The 19,316-nt window shown below is 38.8% G+C and overlaps 1 protein-coding gene across 1 annotated transcript in view; it reads left to right on the plus strand.

The window, feature by feature from the left end:
- Positions 1-15,793, plus strand: part of ADAMTSL3 (ADAMTS like 3) — a 274,919-nt gene extending 259,126 nt beyond the window's left edge. The window contains exons 24-31 of the mRNA XM_077828139.1: positions 155-337; positions 1,023-1,142; positions 2,490-2,702; positions 6,330-6,513; positions 10,169-10,373; positions 11,738-11,847; positions 13,779-13,993; positions 15,684-15,793. Of these exons, the coding sequence (XP_077684265.1) occupies positions 155-337; positions 1,023-1,142; positions 2,490-2,702; positions 6,330-6,513; positions 10,169-10,373; positions 11,738-11,847; positions 13,779-13,993; positions 15,684-15,793 (1,340 nt within the window). The remainder of the gene's footprint in view (positions 1-154; positions 338-1,022; positions 1,143-2,489; positions 2,703-6,329; positions 6,514-10,168; positions 10,374-11,737; positions 11,848-13,778; positions 13,994-15,683) is intronic.
- The last annotated feature ends 3,523 nt before the right edge of the window (positions 15,794-19,316 follow it).

Raw genomic sequence — 19,316 nt, forward strand, 5'->3', positions numbered from 1 at the left:
TTTGTTAAAACTGTTGTTGTTTTAGATTGCGCTGTCTGAAAAATGACATTAGAACTCAAGGCACTTAGATACTACAGTGAAGGGCAGCAGTGCAAAAGATAAAACCCAAGATTTATATAAGGTAATCAGCATTTTTATTATTTGCCTTTTTAAGGTGTTCCCCAACCGAAAGTAACATGGCTTCAGAAGAAAGAATCCCTACGAAACAATTCTTTCTTGCTTTTGAATGGGTCCTTATTTCTGCAGAATGTTTCATTTGAAAATGCAGGAACATATACTTGCACAGCAACCAGTGCTCTTGGAAAAGCAGTAGCCACATCTGTCCTTTACTTATTCGGTAAGTGTTAAATCATAGTTCATCATTCATAAGCAATGACAAACCATTGTGGTTATAAAGTGTTGTTCTTAGAATGTATAGGGATGTGTTTGGAGAAATATTTAATCCTGACATGGGTTATTGACAGATTGACCATGTTTTTAGCAGTTATTCTGGCATTAATGTGAAAAAAGAAGGTACTATACTGACAGGCATATAATTTCATCCATATTATGCAACCTCTACCAGGCAGAGCAGATTTTTAAGAGATTTCTTTTTATTATTTTAACAATTTGTCATATTTCCATCAGAAGGAACCAAGGAGTTGACCTGACTCCACTGAGAGGGTTTTTAAAAATTGCTTTATATGAATGTCTGATAATGAAATGATAAATGGCATTGTCATGAGAAACAATAAACAAGGCCAAAGTTTTGCTAAATCTTTTATTACAGTGGAAGGATAACAAGGTTGTTCTGTTAAAAGATGAAATTTTGAAAGAGAGTCAGTTACAAATGTTACTCTGAAAAGCCTCCAAAAGAAAGAGAGATGGTTTTTGTGTTCCGGTGCATTAATGTACAAGATGATGGTCCTAAAGAGTTCCAAAATACTGTAATTCTTCCTTTTCCTAAATAGAACATTGGACAATTTGATCAAAATCATCCTTGTAAATATTTTTATCAAGTATTATAATGCATTGTTTTCCAGAACAAAAGTTTCCAGAGACTAACACTGTATCAACAAAAGGTAGCAGGAGGAAGCGTGTCATGATGGCATCTGGAATTGGTACAAATATTAGTGTGATACGTGGTGATCTGCTAAGGATAGGTATGTTGCCTTGGCTTCATTCTTGTTAGAATTAAAAGTTTTGTTAGTAATAATTTTATTAAAATGGAAAGGACATGATTAGGATGGCCCCATCACAAAGACTAAAACCCTAGAAGTATCTATTTTTATCTCTTGAGAAACATCTGCAATCAGGAACTGGAGGATGTCCCGAAACGCTGCCTCATCACCACATTCTACACTGCCCCAACTGTGGTGCATTGTGATGGAAGAAGCCAGGGTGCTGTGTTATGGTCCGCAGTGAATTCTCCAACATTATCAAAACTGCTGTTAAAAATTGTACCACCTGACAAACAAAGGCAATAGTAGTTCAGGACTGATTTTTAAAACTTAAAAATATAGAAACAAAACTGGAGGAGGAACAATAAAGATATAACAGACATATAAGTGATTTTATTTTGTTGGTTCTTAGTTGCTCACAACCATCTTGCTATTTAGTGTAGATCCTGCATGTAAATATAGCTGTGCCAATATATCGTGATTGCATGCTAAACCGATGTATTGTTTTCAGCCAAATTTTGTCATTCTGAGGGGTTCACCACATTCCTGTTGAAATATTGAGGGTTCTTCCAATTTTCCTATGGGTCATGGTCTTTACTTCTGCCTTGGTTTGTCAGAGCCCTGATTTTTTAGCCATCAGGACATGCTATTTGCTCTCCCAGATTTTTACTGAGGTGGGAGAAAGTAAGAAATGATGGAGTCTAATTTTTATATAAGGAATTTTTCAAAAACTGTTTTTAAAATGGTAACTCTCCGTATCATAGGGTCTATCTAAATGAATCATCACTGGACTGAATAGTGAAGTTTTTCTTTGAGCTGCCCTTGAAAACTGTGAGAGATCCACCTGGACTGTAGACTTGATTTTGAGTTCTCCATCTAAACTAATATGTCTGTTTCCATTCTTTTCTGTTTCTATAAAGTGGTATGCAGCAACATTTAAGCCACGTTTAAACATGGTTCACAGTCTTGGAATGAAATCCTGACTCCGTCAAAGTCAATGGGAGTTTTACCATTGACTTAAATGGGATCAGGGTTTCACCTATGGTTCGTAAAGAACATAATAAACTCTCACTTAAAGTGGAGGGAGAATGTAAATTATTGTGGCAAATATACAAAAGAGCCTCCACTTTAGCTTATGTGGAAGATAGCTCACCTGGGAGCACTTGAGACTAGTTTTGCCTTACCTCAGACTTTTGTAAATTAATACATACCCCTCTTTTTACTTATACTGCGGGAAGCTTCCACACACCTGTGCACAAATAGAAAACACAGATATCACAATATATACATTAAACTTAGAAAAAATACTAAAATTCCATTTATTTCTAGGTTGTCCAGTGCATCCTAATCACAGAAACATGATTCGTTGGTTCTTCAGGAATCGTCCGGTTGAGGAAGTTGAAGACTTGGTATATAGAGCCTTGGTTGGGGGACGTATCCTAGAGGTGAACACTGTGTCTGGTCAATTTGCTGGACAATACAGATGTCACACTTCAGCTAATGTAAAGCCATTGTCTGTTTGGGTAAATGTCAAGAAGGAAGGTTTGTTGAAAGTTCTATGAAAAATTCTTACCTTTTAATAATATTTCTCCCTAATGTTTTGAGAATTTTATTGCTCTATTGCTTATTTTTATATATAAAGTATTAAGCCCCCAGTTCTGTAAACACTAATGTTTATACTCAACTTTATCTATGTGAGTAGTCCCATTTCAATCAGTTAAAGTTAAGCAGGTGCATACATGTTTGCAGGATCAAGGCCTTGAATTTGATGTGAATGCTTATTTTATTAATTTATTTTATAGTATGTCATCAAAAAGCTAAGATAATACTGCTCAATTCAGTGACTTGATATGTTACACAGATATTAAATCAGGCCAATCATACACAAACTTCTGCTTCAACAGGCCATATATATTATCATCTTGATAGTACTATCTGACTAGCAAAATTGTTTTGGGGATAAAGATTGTAAATATTAGATGATTTAGAATGTGTATGAAAAGATATTAATTAGAATATTAACATTTCATTGGTAATATGATGTTAAATCTATTCCAGGGGTTTCCCTTAAATTTACCAGTTTGCCTTTAATACATAGATAGGGTAACCTCAGTACTGGCTGTATTACTATACTACTCTGTATTTACTGTAGGTCATACCTGGAAAATACTGAAGATACCAAGGCAATGTTAAATTTTAAGCTATTTTAAATTTTTAAGAGTAACCAGTAAGGCCCTGATCCTGCATTGTGATATGTGCATGTACAGAGCCCCATTAGCGTCATTCAGCTACAGAGCATAGGAATGGGGCCTGAGAGAGAGAGGGTATTAGAGAGATATCTTACATACGTGCTTACAGGAGAGTAGACCCCATCTGCAAACACTTTATTGTGAAGTTCATAAGTCTTCAATGTGCCCTATAATTCATTCATATTGAATAATAAATAATAAGAGTAGGGAGTGTGATTTTGAAAAGCACCTAAGAAAGCTATGTACCCAAGTCCCATTGAAAGTTTGGGAGTTAGGTACCTGCCTCCCTTTTAGACATTTTTGAAATTCTCACCCAATAACTCAATAACAGGAGAATTCTAAAGGGATTTTAAAAGCAAATGTTTTTGAAAATTGGAATCAGTTATTTATCATATATCTCATGTACAAGGCCTTTCATTTTCAGTTTTTACTGATTTTTTTTAACCAACAACCCCCATGGTTTACAAAAGATATTATGGATTTTTTTTACCAATTTTCACCTGAATTTTGGACCACTCAAGAACATGAGAATACTGATTATGTTAAAAAAAAATCCAGTACATTACATTAGGTAGAGGTATGTGTATATGTAGGCGTATGTATGTATATGTCAGTGCTCAGCTCCTCAAAAAAAGAAGGGCAGGAACTCCAGAGCCGGCTCTCTGCTCCAGAAGGGAAGATGGTGACTTGGTAACCTAAGCAGTTCAAGTAATTCTGGGCTGCCATCTCTCCTTCTGGAGTGAGCCTGAAAGCAGAAGAGGTGGAGAAGGCAGTGTGAGATGGCACCCTGGCCTCCTCCACCTCTTCTGCTTCTAGGCCTGTTCTGGAAAGAGAGATGGCAGGTCAATTATCTGGGCTGCACAGGTTACCAGTCGCCATCTCTCCCTCTGGGAATCCCTGGGGTCCATACAGGTTACCAAGCAGCCATCTCTCATTCTGGAGTGGGAAGCTGGGTTGGAAGTACTCTTACTTTTCTCCATTTGTTGCTGTTTTGTTGTCCTCCTATCCCCTAATAATTCTGATATTTATGTAGAAAACTGTGACGTTCATTTTTTGCACTGATTTTCACCTGTTTTTAAATTTTTATTAGAAACACTGATAAATTCCTGAGGAATTTTAAACAACATAAAAATCAGAAATAAAGGGCCTTGCTCATATTTTACAGATAGCAATATGATTTGGCTTACTGTTTATGGACAAAAGATCAACAGAAGATATAATGTGTGATCCTGCAATCCTTTACTTCAATAAGCAGGAGTAGTCCAATGACTGCCACTAGACTGTGTATGTGAATGAGGACTACTTTAGTATGTAAGTGCTTGCAGGATCAGAGCCAGAGTTATCTGATTACTACAGTGTAGTGATTTTACTAGAAATGTATCCGTGGTCAAAATATGGCCTATTGATGACAAATCTGAAATTAAAAGTAAAGCTAAGTATTAATTTATTAAAACTATTAGAAAACATTACATGTGAGGGTCATATCCTGCCCTCAGTCCATAAGTGTGTATGTTATTGAAGCTAGTGGAGTTCTGCGTATAGATCTAGTTAAGTATATGGCATCTGGTGTCTTTTGTCTGCCTGCATTTTGTTTGTTTACCAATACATTTCATATTCATATTGGTCAGTATTTTTACTGGGGATTTTTTTTCAGTCATGAGCTTTGATTTTGAGAATTGCACATGTGGATGGTTCATCATTTATGTATCCAAACCTTTTTGAAAATGTGAGGACTTCATTGGTGGTTTTTGTACAGTAGGCATACTGAAGGCACTGCTGCACAGTGGCATCATAGTTAAACAAACAATACAAAAAGAAAAGAAGTACTTATGGCACCTTAGAGACTAACCAATTTATTTGAGCATAAGCTTTCGTGAGCTACAGCTCACTTCATCGGATGTAGCTGTAGCTCACGAAAGCTCATGCTCAAATAAATTGGTTAGTCTCTAAGGTGCCACAAGTCCTCCTGTTCTTTTTGCGAATACAGACTAACACGGCTGTTACTCTGAAACAAACAATACAGTTTCTCCATCACTGTTCAGCCAGTAAATTTAACCATTTCTGCTTTGAAAAAAGCCCTTTGGTATTATTTTAAGAAACCCAGAAGTAATTAGGAAACACTGAAAAACAATGAGTTAAAGAATTCAGTATGTGCTGTTGGACTGAGGCTGTGGATACAGCTGGTAGCTATCAATTATTCTTGGTTATTACAGAAAAATCTGACTCCTTCTGTAATCATATAAAAATCTGTCAGCATTGCATAGTACTTCATCTTTTACCAAGTGTCAAAAAACCGGGGGGGGGGAGAGTGTGTGGAAAGGAACTCATTTGGAATTGTGATCAAACATAAGGGCTATAATTGTTGGAGATGACCAGTCTTTAATATAGTGGGTTCTTTTTTCCAAAAAAAAAAAAAAAATCCTTTTTCATCTTGCCATATGCTTTAGTGGCTAATTATTTATGCATTAGGTGCATTTTCTGTAGTTTATACCAGGCAAGATTCTCTTAAATCTTGAAATTATGCAAGGGGTCTGGAGTATTGATAAGCTCTATACAGAATTGGCTCTTTACAGAACAGCAAGAAACATGGAGAGCATTATTTACCATTTCCTTTTTTAATGCTCACTATATAAAGAATGCTATGAAAGCCTTTAAAGAGATTCATCAGTTCCTACTGTGAGCAAATTCTGTCCTTCTGCACACACACTGATCCTATTGACTTCCTTGGGAGGTTCATGTGCATACCTGATGGCAGAATTTGACCTTACATGTTAGACAGGAACTAAGATTTTTTCCACAACGAGCATGGCGGCTTCTGTCTCACGGAAACTGCTGTAACACAAACACAGTTGTTACACAGTTACTATCTATAATGGTTTCTCTCACTAATTTTCATTTGCATTTCTTCTCCTAGTGACAGACTATAAATGGGAATATGCTGAGTGGAGGCCTTGCTCTGCTACCTGTGGGAATTCAGGAACCCACTTCAGAAGGCTGCAGTGTGTGAATTCCGAAGACCAAAAAGTGAATGAATCATTATGTGAAGACCGTCAGAAGCCAGTGGTTAGTTATCAGTCCTGCAACATACATGACTGCCCTGCCAGGTAAACCCCTTCCTGTTGTGTTTCAATCTGTATTAATACTTCCTTTTAAAATATGTACATGAACTTCTGAAATTGTTTCCATGTGTTCTACTGTGACTCTGAAATATTCTAGCTTTTGTGCAGTGATGAGTCCTAAGGCAAGGGAGATGTGAAGACCCGCCATCAGCAATTACAGGAATACTAATTCTTTTAGAGACAGGGCAGCATTCAGTCAGAATTTTAAGCAACTTGATATCAGAACAGCATGGTTCAGAGCTCTAAATTTCAAAATATCTACCAAAGGGGTCATCCTGAAGTCATTTTTAACACCAAAGTAGACTCTCAAGATGGAACAGTTCATATTTGTGGATTAGATGGTAAACACCTTGTAAAACATACTTGCTAAGGAAGTGTTAATGGTAATCAATCAAACAGCTAAAATATTGATATACTTGCATATTACTTTTAGATAGAGATCTAGTTTGGCCATGCATCCTGTCCTAGATAGACTTGAGGCCTTCCCAAAATTCCTGACAGTTTCCGAGTGGAGTGGGGACATCCCCAGGGCTGGCTAATCTGTCTGTGAAGTAGATTGTGTCTAGCTCTGCTTGGGTTCACAAGGTGTTTGGAAGAGAGTGGTGCAAGGTGTTCTTTCTCTTCCTTGTGCACTTGCACAGGAGCCAAAGGCTTGGTCTTTGCACTTGCAGAGGACAAAGTTAGAGTGTGTTTATCATGAACAAAAAGAAAAGGAGTACTTGTGGCACCTTGGAGACTAACACATTTATTTGAGCATAAGCTTTCGTGAGCTACAGCTCACTTCATCGGATGCAGATGCATCCTATGAAGTGAGCTGTAGCTTACGAAAGCTTATGCTCTAATAAATTTGTTAGTCTCTAAGGTGCCACAAGTACTCCTTTGCTTTTTGCTAATACAGACTAACACGGCTGCTACTCTGAAATTTATCATGAACAGTGGTGCTAGACAGCGGAGCTTGCCATGGAACATTGTTACCCACTGGCTAGCAGAACAGGGTTGATGCAGAGGGGGAATATGTACTGTAACTGCTTACTGTCTGATCTACCTATCATATACCTACAGGACCTATCACCATAGTATCTCAGTCTTTCAGACTGTGTTGCAGCTCACTTTCTGGCATGCAGTTCCTCACCAATCTTGTTGGCCTTCTGGCTAAGTCAACTAGAATGCCTCTGGGAACTGCTCTTGGGACAACATGTCTGTGCACGTGATGCAGACACACCAAAAGCTTTAGCTGTAACAGCCAAGAACTCAACTCCAGTTTTACCACTCACTTCCCACGGCTTGCAAGGAACTTTCCTCCCTGTCAAAGTTCTGTTCCCAGCCTGCAGCAGCAACACTTGCTGCCACATGAATACAAGCACTTTGCATCTCCTGTCAGGAAAGGGCGTCTCCTAATTGCCAGCAATGTAAAATTCACGAGGGAGGGAAAACTCATGCACATGTGTTGGAGTTGCTGGTCATTGGAAAATTGTTGGCAGGAAGTGTTAAGTCCTTAACTGACATTGTGGAAGTACAATTGCCAGTATGTTCTAAACTTTGTATTCTAAATATATAAAAAAACAAAACATAGCAACAGATAAATATAAGAAGAAATGTGTTTATATTTCAATATTGGCAGCCAAAAAACAGATCACTCGAAATTGTGAGTCTGAACTCAAGCCATCCCATAACAAGTGAATTTCCTGCCAATGGAAAAATACTAAAACAGAAATAATAATCTGAAGGAGTTTGAGAAGCATGGACTCCAGTGCAGGCTTTCTTCTAAAATCAGGCCAGTCGACTCAGGTGAAAGAAAGAAGGAGAGAGTAATGTAAATACTTGAGGCACTAATGCACCTCTGAGGAGAATTCCGAACATGTAGTGAACTCTGGCACACAACTTGGCAAACTGTATTAAACTGGTCTGAGAGCAATTACATCAAAACTCTCACAGTTAATTCATATGATAAAACATACTAATACTTAAGTTCTCTCTGACCTAAAATAGTCACTAAAGTGCTTTAACGTACTGTTTTACTTGTATTGTGTATTTTGCATAGAATTATTAGAATTTTAGAATATATCTATTAATATGTATATAGTTAATTAGAATTAGAATTTTGCATTTGTTTGCATGAATTGAAATGTTTGTTTCCATATCTACAGTACTTAAATTTTTCTATATTTATATTGGGATTTTGAATTAGAGCAGTATGAAAATATTTGAGTATATTTCCTTAATAAAAACATTTCCTTTAATAAAAGAATCTCATGTCTCTTACATAAAGAGAGCCTCCTGATCCCTAAGAAATGGGTGTAGCAGGAGCTGCTAGTGACTGGCACAAACTGTCCCTTTTCCTGTTGCCTCCAGTATGGTCACTGACCAGGGAAGGGAAGTAGAAAGCATTTGAACTTCCAACTCCATTCCCCACATAAGTGGCCTGTGCACTGCTATTAACCCACTGGGCCACTCCCAGGATGACTCATAGAAGTATATGGAATTTCAGTGTAAAGTCAAAGTCATAGGCACCAATTCAGCAAAGCATTTCAGCATATGCTTCTCTTTAAGCTCATGCTGGGACTTCAGCACATGCTTAAAATGCGCTAAGTACTTGCTGAACTGGGGCCTTACTGACCTATTGTACAGATACTGTAAATTTGTACAGTACTTGCAAGAAAAGTAAAATGAAGAAAAGAATGGGTGTCTTATTTTTAAAGGCAGTAATCCATCCTGAGTGGACAAACTACTTGGCCACAAGGGAACTAGATAATTGCTGATTAGAATAGCATATCCCTCCTATTTTCACAATTATACGACAAGTAATTTCCCAATCCCTATTTTTAGGTTGGATTTAGAAAAATATTAAATAGAATAAATTGAACCACCTCTTGCTTCTTCTGTTGTGCCCGTTGTTCCCAGCTGTTCAGATAAACACTAAATTATTCAACTTATCATCGATAGAAAAATGTTCAGGTCAGTCCTTTATATAACAAGCGCTTTATCAAGCAAATTTTGGTGACCTGTGGCACCTGTTATATTAATTACATTTGGGTCACTACATGTCATTTTATAAGGTATGAAAGAGAGGTCTGTTATCAGTTCTGAAAGAATCTCTTAGATTCATAGATTTTTAAAGCCAGAAGAGACCATTATGATCAATGGTGGATTCTCTGTAACTTGAAGTCTTTAAACCATGATTTGAGGACTTCAGTAACTCAGCCAGAGGTTAGGGGTCTATCACAGGAGTGGGTGGATGAGGTTCTGTGGCCTGCAATGTGCAGGAGGTCAGATGAGATGATCATGATGGTCCCTTCTAACCTTAAAGTTTATGAGTCTATGAGTAATCATGTAGCCTGACCTCCAGCATAATACAGGCCAAAGAAATTCATCCAATAGTTTCTACATAAAGTCCATAACTTCTGTATGGCATATTTTCTTAAAAGGATGTCTTCTGAAAATCATCCCTATCAGTCCTGGCTCAGAAGAAACATTGCTTAGGAGGTCATAATACTGGCTCATATTTTTCTCATGTTAAGGAGCTGACTTTAGGCAAACGATAGTAAGTTCCTGTAGTTTTTATTTTTAGAGAATTTGCTGTGATATACTATTGTGTTTGCATTACTTTCCTATTTACTGTCAGTTTATCTTACATCCTCAGATGGGTAACTAGTCCATGGTCTGAGTGCTCTGCTTCTTGTGGTAATGGATTTCGCCAACGACAAGTAACTTGTCAACAAACAAAAGCAAATGGCACTACATTGATGTTGTCACCAGATGCCTGTGTCAACAAGGATAGTCCACTGGGAAAGAAAAGGTGCACAGTTCGTTCATGTACAGAGTGGATAATTCAGTCATGGGGACAGGTAATCTACCCTTTGAAAATCTTGACTTGAAACTCACTGTAAATACAGTTATGCCATCATACCACAATCTTCAAATTTATGTCCTGACCTCCATGCTTGGTAGTTTCTCTTACTGTTGGAAATCTTTGTAGATATTTCTTCATATTACAGTAGTTAATATTATTTGTTTTGTGGTGGTACCTAGAAGGCCTTAATCAGCATTGTGATTAGGCCTTAATCAGCACTGATTAGGCCTTAATCAGCATTGTGCAAGGTGCTGTACACTGGCATATAGGAAGAGCCCCAAAGGTGTGGTTAATGTTAGCTTTCAAACAATGTTTTACAAGTCTTGGCTCCTTTATTTTGCTATGTCTAGTAAGTTTACTTTATTGGTCAAAGAAAAGATATTCTGTGGAGATGTAGGCAGGGTATATGCAAGTTTTATCTGACAAGTGAGTCCTGCACAGAAAACAAAACATATGCTTTGAAACCCTAATGTTAGCATCACTTTATTTTATAACCTGGTCTGTTTCTCTCTCTCTCTCTCCCGCCCCAATACTGGTACATTGCTTTTATTGCACTTGTACTGGAACTGTAGCTGTATCTGTGAAAAGGCAGGCATGTGGATGTGCTTTAACAGTAGATGACACAATATTTAAACAAGAGGAATTGTGCTCTTTACTTTCATGTTACAAATTGCAATAGCTTTTGAATTTACTGTGTTTTTTCAAGAGGACTGGTATGGTGTTTACTATTTGACCTTAATAAACATTTCAGAAACATTTCCCTGAATATTCACTCAAATAAAATTGATTTGTGTTCAGTTATGATTATTTCCCTTTTATGTCCATCTTCAGCAGTTCTTTTAACAAAGGCATTTACCAGAAGAATTAGCTTGAAGAAATGGTTAATTTTAAGTGAATTTTAGAAACTATTTGTAAAATGAAATTTTGAACTTGTACTTGCAAACATTCATACTGAAAGCCTGATTCAAAGTGATACATATAACCAATCATGGAACAGATTCCGTTCCATGTGCCCAGTCAAAATTAATAAATACAGCTTGAATTTTAAATATCAAATACTCACAAGAAACTGCTTGTGAGCAATCTACAGACCAAGAATTATTTGCAAATAATTTCAAGTAGTAATTTCAAAAGCTTCTGATGGACAATTCACAAAAAAAAAAAAAAAGATACTTTGGCAAGTTAAGTTTTCACTCTGAATTATTTTCTTAGCTCTGTTTACTACGGTATAACAAAGAAAAAATGTTTTAATGGACCATGCACAATCATATCCAAACAAGCAGGTAAAACTTACACTTTATATGGACATACATAAAGATTATCTTTTCTAATAGAAGATTTTTTAAATTTTATTTTTAGTGTTCTGGTCGCTGTGTTGGCCATGCTGTGGGTTTACAGCACCGTCACATTATATGTAAACATCACAATGGATCTCTCGTTCCAGATTCTTATTGTGACGAAAGAAAAAGGTACGCAGTTTGATATAGTATAGAAATTGTCCTGCTTTAGATAATACTTTTTACTTTATAGTATCTTTCATCCAATATTTCAGTGCACTTTTATAAACAATGAATTAAGCCAATCCCCCAGGAAATAGGTAATTATTAATATTCCAGTGCTACAGATTGAGTGAACTCCAGGTCTAGAGAAGTTAACTGACTTCCCAAGTGTCACTTAGTATGTTAATGGCAAAGCCAGGACTAGAACCATGGAGTCTTGAGTCCCAGTCCCATGTTTAAAGCACACGAGACAACATTAACCACGCAAAGGATGTTAGTCCAGGATAGGGAGCAGGTCCAGAAAAATCTAAGGATGATGGACAAGAAAGAGAGATGGAGAGAAAATATAGAATCAAGCTGCTTAATTTTAGGTTAGAGATTGTATATGAGTTTTTTTCAGGCATCACTCAAATTAATTATCACTGTTAATTGTAATGGAAGCTGAAAAAAATTAGAAATAAAACACCACCCTTTACTATTTTTGAATCCCCCTCATCCTTGCATTGAAACCCTCTCCTGCTGAAAGAGAGGGTAAGGGAACTACTTGTCAGATACCACAATACAGTCCAAGCCCTACATTCCTCCAGAACAGAAAAGTCACTTGCCTTTTCACTGTTTGAATCCTAAATGGGCCACAGTGTGTGTCTTTGACTTAGAGCAACTTTAATGACTAAACAGGCCAAGAGAAATGGGGTATTTTTTGCTCTGTGACACACATATATTGTATGTGATAGATTTTTACTTTTTTAATATCGTACAGTATGTTTGGGTCCAGTAAAAAATTAAAATTAAATAAGTCTTATTAAATATGTAGAGGCCTGCCATAGTTTTCATGTCATTGTTGAATTGGGCCTCTACTGATAATACTGATCTCAGAGTACTGTGCTGAAGATTAAGTTTTGTAAAATTACAAAGTTCTTCTGGGCATCATAATATGCAGCATATGGATCAATCTGATGTTTTGTGAGCACTGAAATAAGGCAGATGTTTCTTTGAAAGCACACATTATGCTTCCTCTAAGTGTATGATGCCAAAGCTGTACACCCTTTTACATTTAGGCCAAGAAATATAAAATTGAATAAATATGAGCATATGACTCTGATAATCTGTTCTCCAGAGCCGTGTTCTTTCTAGGCATCCTTTCCTTTTGTTTTTAGCTTCTAAGTAGCTCCCTGTTAAAGGAAAATTACAGCTTTGACATCACAAGATCTTAATTCCAGCAGATTGTGTTAGCGTATGTGAAATTTTTTTGGCATGTGCTTAAGTGTTTTACTAAATCAGGGCCTACATAGGGTGGGCATAACCTCAAAAATTAATAGGACAATTTGCCCCATAATACAGTATATTAGAGAGACAAGGTGAGTGACGTAATATCCAGTATCTTTTATTGGACCAGCTTCTGTTGATGAGAGAGATAAGCTTCATTCAATAAAAGAAATTACCTCACCCACCTTGTCCTTCTAAATTGTGAGCATTTTAAAGGCACTTTCACTAAACATTAGGGCTGAAATCTTTGCCCCAGAAAGTAAAGGTCAAAACTCCCCCTTACTTCAACAGGCCAAGATTTCACCCCAGAAGGTAAAAATGTTTGAGAAGTTTTAGTATCAGTAGGAGGATGCTATTCTGTATCGGAGTGCTTATGTATAAAGCATCTATAGCATTCAATACGTTAAATGGTGAATTGACTTTAAAATGGGGTTTTGTTTTCTAACTAAAAACTTTCTTGTCAATATTTTGCATAAACACCAACAGTTTCTTCTGTCCCAAGGTAAAGGAGCAGTAGTTAAAATAAACTGGGACATATTTCTTCTCATTTTGTGATGACTGACATATAACAAATAACTCTGTGCTAAGAAGCATCTAGCACACAACTGTTTAACTATCATGTTTTTTCTCCACAGATCAGCTGTCAGAAGAAACTGTTCTTCAGAGATGTGTGATGTGTATTGGCGGACAGGTCCATGGAGGCCCTGCAGTGTAGACTGTGGAAGTGGATTCCAGTCACGACGAGTAAACTGTGTACACAGGAAGAAGAATAAACCTGTGGCTGATCAGTACTGTGGGTGGAGGAAGAGACCAATGACCTGGCAACATTGCAATGTCGCTTCCTGTGGCAGTACGTAAACATTTATTTATATCTGAGCATAGTCATAGTTTGTAGTAGTTATATTTAGAGAGCAACTCCAAACTGTACCCTAATAATTTTGCAAGCGTCTGATTGCACATCAAAGGTAAAGCTATTTTCTCCAACAAACACTTCATTATCCCTGCTATACTTTTCTCCCGTTCTGGGTCACTTTGATATTTAAGAATTAAAAGCACCAGTTAGCATCAGGCAAATTATGGGTTAATCATATACAGGTTTCCCCAACACAGCCAGTACAACTCATTTATGAATCTCTGAGCACATTGCTGACTTTACCAAATTGTGGGGTAGTTTTGTGAAATGGACAATAGATAAGTGGATATGATGAGATCACCAGTCATTTTATTTGTGACAGCGTTTGAACCCCTGTTGCTAGAGATGAAATGCTAACATAATAATTGTTACCATCAGTGATGAGCTGCCAAAATCTTAACAACTGGCTCCCACCTCACCCCACGAGAGGGTCGTGGCCCACCCCCGCCACCCGGGACTCCTGCCCCATCCAACCCCCCGCATTCCTTGACGCACGCCCCCCTGGGACCCCTGCCCCATATACCCCCTCCCCTGTCCCCTGACTGCCCCCAGAACCGGGCAGGAGGGTCTCGTGGGCCACTGTAGTGGGTGCCCACCCCGCCCCTAAGAGTCAGAGGGACCTGCTGGGGCGAGGTGGGAAGTCCCGGAGGTGCTTCCCTGGGGCAGCTCCCAGGAAGCATCCGGCAGGTTCCTCTGGCTCCTAGAGGCGGGGGAGCATAGCTTGGGGGGGGAGCAGGGGGAGTGGCCACTCCCACACTGATCACATCAAAAGTGGCATCTTAGGTGCCGACTCCCTGGGTGCTCCAGGGCTGGAGCCTGCACGAGGAAAATTTGGTGGTGCAGAGCACCCACCGGCAGCTCCCTGCCCCGCGCCCAGCACCAGCTCACCTCTGCTCTGCCTCCAACTCCTCCCCTGAACGCGCCGCCCTACCCCGCTTCTCGGCCCCCCCGCCGCCAGCTGTTCGCGTGGGAAGCCTGGGAGAGCTGAGATGCAGGTGGCTGCTTCGCGCTCAGGCCAGGAAGGCGGAGGTGAGCTGGGGCGGGGAGCGGTTCCCCTGCGCGCCCCCGGGTTACCTGCTGCGGCATGGGCGGCCCTCCTCGCGCCCTCCCACCCCAGCTCACCTCTGCCTCCCTGGGCCTGAGTGCAAAGCCGCCGCCTGCTTCTCAGCCCTCCCAGGCTTCCCGCCAAACAGCTGATTTGCAGGAAGCCAGGGTGGGGGGGCGGAGAAGCAGGGGGGAGTGCGTTCCGGGGAGGAGGCAGAGTGGAAGTAAGGTGAGCTGGGGCCAGGCGTGGGGCGGGGAGCTGCTGGTGGGTGCTCTGCACCCACCAAATTTTCCCTGTGGGTGCTCCAGCCCTGGAGCACCCACGGAGTCGGCGCCTAAGGCGCCACTTTTGGCCTGTGGTTAAATTTTAGAAGCCCTTTTAGAACCGGTTGTCCCTCGCAGGACAACCAGTTCTGAAAGGGCTTTTAAATTTAACAAACGGTTCTAGTGAACCGGTGCGAACCGGCTCCAGCTCACCACTGGTTACCATCAAACTATTGTTTCTGTGAAACTATAATGATTAGTTTTACTATTTATCCCTTATTCATTATAAAGCCTTTTAATGTTTAAATATATTTTTCAGAAGGCGAATGCAAGGATACAACTCACTACTGTACATTTGTAAAACATCTAAAGTTATGCTTAATAGACCTCTACAAACAAAGGTGTTGTCAGTCATGTCAAGAAGTGTAATTCTTCTATGGAAAGTTCATGATGCTGCAGTGAAGAGATGAGAAAACAGGTTCATTAAATCTAGACTGTTCAAAGGATATACTTGTAAATAAGACAGTAGGCATAATAGTTAAATGGATGCATGGGATTGATGAAAACCAGCATTGTAGATTGATGTGCTTGAGCGGAAATTTTGCTGGAAGCTTACATTGGCCACTCTACTGCAGTGGAACTTTTAATGTTTTAAAGATTTTCATGTCTGGATTAAGGGGAGAATATCATGGCACATCATCTGTGGAACGTCACAGGTCATCATAGTATAATTTTATTGGGGAAAAACAGCATTATCTAGAAAGCACCAGGTAATGCTTACTTCCCTTTACTTATAAGAAAGTCTAAATCACAAAATCCTTTGAAGAATTTTGGAATGCAGCAACTGAGGTCCCTTTTTATTTTCATTGTGTTATCAAATTTAACAAGATATTTAAATCTATAGAAGCAGTGGCTTGTAGCTATAACGTTTTTTGGCAGTGATTACATTTTCATAAACAGCCTGAGCTTAAACTATGAATAAGGGTCAATCTCACAGGACAATTTTATTGAGATTAGCTGTCGGCTGGATACACAGCAGTACATTTCATTTTTCATTCCTGTATTTATGTGTATGCATTGTAGATGCTGTTATGATTTTCAAAACAGCAATGGTTCTGTTTTTGAATAAATGAGGTGTCATTTTCCTTTGCTCCTATTTTTGTACTCCAGTCTCACTGAAATATGATCAAAATAGTGGCATGATTAATCTTCTCTATTGATCTTAAATTAGACTCAAGACTTTCTTATAAGAGCTGTGAATGAAATGTTCATGAGCACTATTCTCTTGCTCATAGTCAATTGGGGACCTAAAGCCAATAACTGGTCAAATGTGCCTGTCCAACTCTATCCCTTCAATAAATATTTTCTATTTTCCAGTCATGGAAAAAAGTAAGAGGAAAGAGTTGTTATATATGAAGGTAAATGTGTAAGAAATCAGTTCCATTCAAGCTGATTTTTCATCATGATCATTATCCATTCAAGCCTTTTGTGTGTTAGTAAATTCTGACCATGACATTCTTAAGTAAATCTTTTTCTGGACTACAAATTATATGCCTGATAGGGCTAAACATTTTGCTTTACCCCAGAGAAGCCTGCACAAGGCTGAAGATGGCATTTTTTTTCTTTTGCAGCTTCCAACTGTTGCACAAATTGGAAGCCTGAATGCATATCTTGAATTGGAGCCTGCATTAGTAGATTATTAGACTGCATTGAATTGTGATTAGTAGGCATGCTGTAAGAACAATTTTAGAAACAGTATTCCTATACCATGGGTTTGCATCACTGAAAATTAGACTAGCACTACTGTATAGAAAGTGTTTAAAGTGGGCAGTTGTGTCCTAGCTGACTGCAAAGGGAGGATATTCCTGATCATTACCTTTTTAATCAATAATGGGTCTTGATTGCTTAAGCAGTTTTTTAAATTAAAAGAAAACACTTGTAAAATACTTTTGTATATATTTATTGTCTGATTTTAAAGTGCAATATTTTGTTTTGTACAGTGTGTAATAAAGATTTTGAGACATATATTTTTCTTATTACCAAAATTTCTTATTCATGTTTTTTCTTTGTATTTAAAGTTTTTAAATGTTAACACATAGCACTCCTTTGCTTTTTTTATTTTATCTTTGGTTAAGTATGCATGCTATTTGGAGGCAGTGCTGTAAATGATTGTTATTGCAATTGGCATGACATTCCTCTAGGTTATTTTTACGGCTTCTCCAGTAACCAAAGATGGCTAACATTTATTTTTCATTGATATTTCTGAAATAAACTCTACTTTAGTTATTCATCTGCACTATTATACAGAGATTGTTTATTAAGTCATTTTCATAGAAGGTGGATATGTTGCTGTTACCAGTGTTATGTTACCATTCTGTTCCTTCCCTATTTTTAACTTCTCAAAAACAGCAGTATTTCTCTAATTTTGCTGGTTTCTGGACCAGATCTTCAGCCCCACTACAGTTTGCGTGACACTGCTCTAGAGATGTGGTGCAGACTTAAAACTGCCTTACATAGGTAGGAGATTCTTCCAGTACTAACAAATTCTTGTGAGCAGCTCTATAATACACTCTCACTCTTTCTCTCATTCACACCTTGTAACTCCCGGCATATGGAATATGTGTGGGTGGTAGAGGGGAGGAGATAGCCAAAATGCTGCTGTGCACTAGCAACCCCAGCTGCTGAAACAGCTCCTTGGACGCCATTGCAGATGGGTGTGAATTAGAACACGCCTGGGGCTGTCATAAGTTGCACTGAGCACTGAACCAGGATTGCATGTAAATGTGGAGTACAGCCCTTCCGCTCTTCCCTGCTGAGGAAATAATTGTGTTTGAAGAGTAATCCTAGATGTTAATAATGAAATACTATACATGGAATCCTATTTTCAGTATCGTTTATGTGCCACCAACCAGCTCTTTTTCTGACTAGCCTTTAGAGATAAGGAATTCTGCATAACCATTATACAGACCATTTTGGTGGCATGGTGTATGAAATGTCTTTTAGAATTGTGATTGAGCCTGTTTCAGTAATTTTTCTACTTTTTCATCTTTGAATACTGGGGCACCATAAAATCTTCATTTTAATGGTCAAGAAGGATATTTCACTGGGAATATTAGTATTCCAACCTATTTATTCTGACATTTTTAATACCACTTTGTATGGAGAAGAATTGACATAAAAACTTGAAAATGTCTGTTGCTGTAGGAATCTTGATAATACCAAAACTACCTGCAGCACTGTTGGGCTGCTGTGCTTTTGATGTTGTTATTCTTAGAAGCATCACCTCCGGTATTTTCAACAGTAACATCAGAAAGGCAAAGGGTTGCCAATTTTCTAATCGCTGAAAACCAAACAGCCTTGCCCCACCCCCTGCCCCATCCCTTCCCTGGGGCCCTGCGTCTTCCCCTGAGGCCCCACCCCTGCTCACTCCTGCGCCCCCTCCCTCTGTCCCTCACTTTCCACTTCCCACCTCGCTCACTCCCCTCTCTCCCGGGACTCTCCTGCTGCCTGCAGAGCCTGGCTGGGAAGAGCTGATGCGGAGCCTGCCCACCTGCCCAGTTGGGGCACAGCGGTTGGGCTCTGGCTCAGAAAAGGAGCATAGTTAGCACCAGGGTAGTCAATAGTTTTTTGTCAAGGGCTGCATTTCTTGGTCAAGGTATAGTGGAGATCCAGATACCAGAGAAAATAATAAAAAACAATAATGATGATGATAAGTAAATAAAAAGATTTCGGGGCTGTTCAAAAGCGTCTGGCAGTCTGGATTTGGCTCGTGGTCTGCCTATTGACTACCCCTGGTTAGCACACTCACAGCCTTTTAATATTCCCCTTTCCTATTCTTTCTATTTCAATGTACAACTGTACTGAGCTTTTCCTGAGTTCACTTAATCTCCCCATTGACTTATAATTAAATTAGAGCCTGGTAGCGTAGTGAAAATGATGGTGAGATTTTATT

This window comes from Eretmochelys imbricata, chromosome 10 (genome assembly GCF_965152235.1).
Source record: "Eretmochelys imbricata isolate rEreImb1 chromosome 10, rEreImb1.hap1, whole genome shotgun sequence".
NCBI classification, from domain to species: domain Eukaryota; kingdom Metazoa; phylum Chordata; order Testudines; family Cheloniidae; genus Eretmochelys; species Eretmochelys imbricata.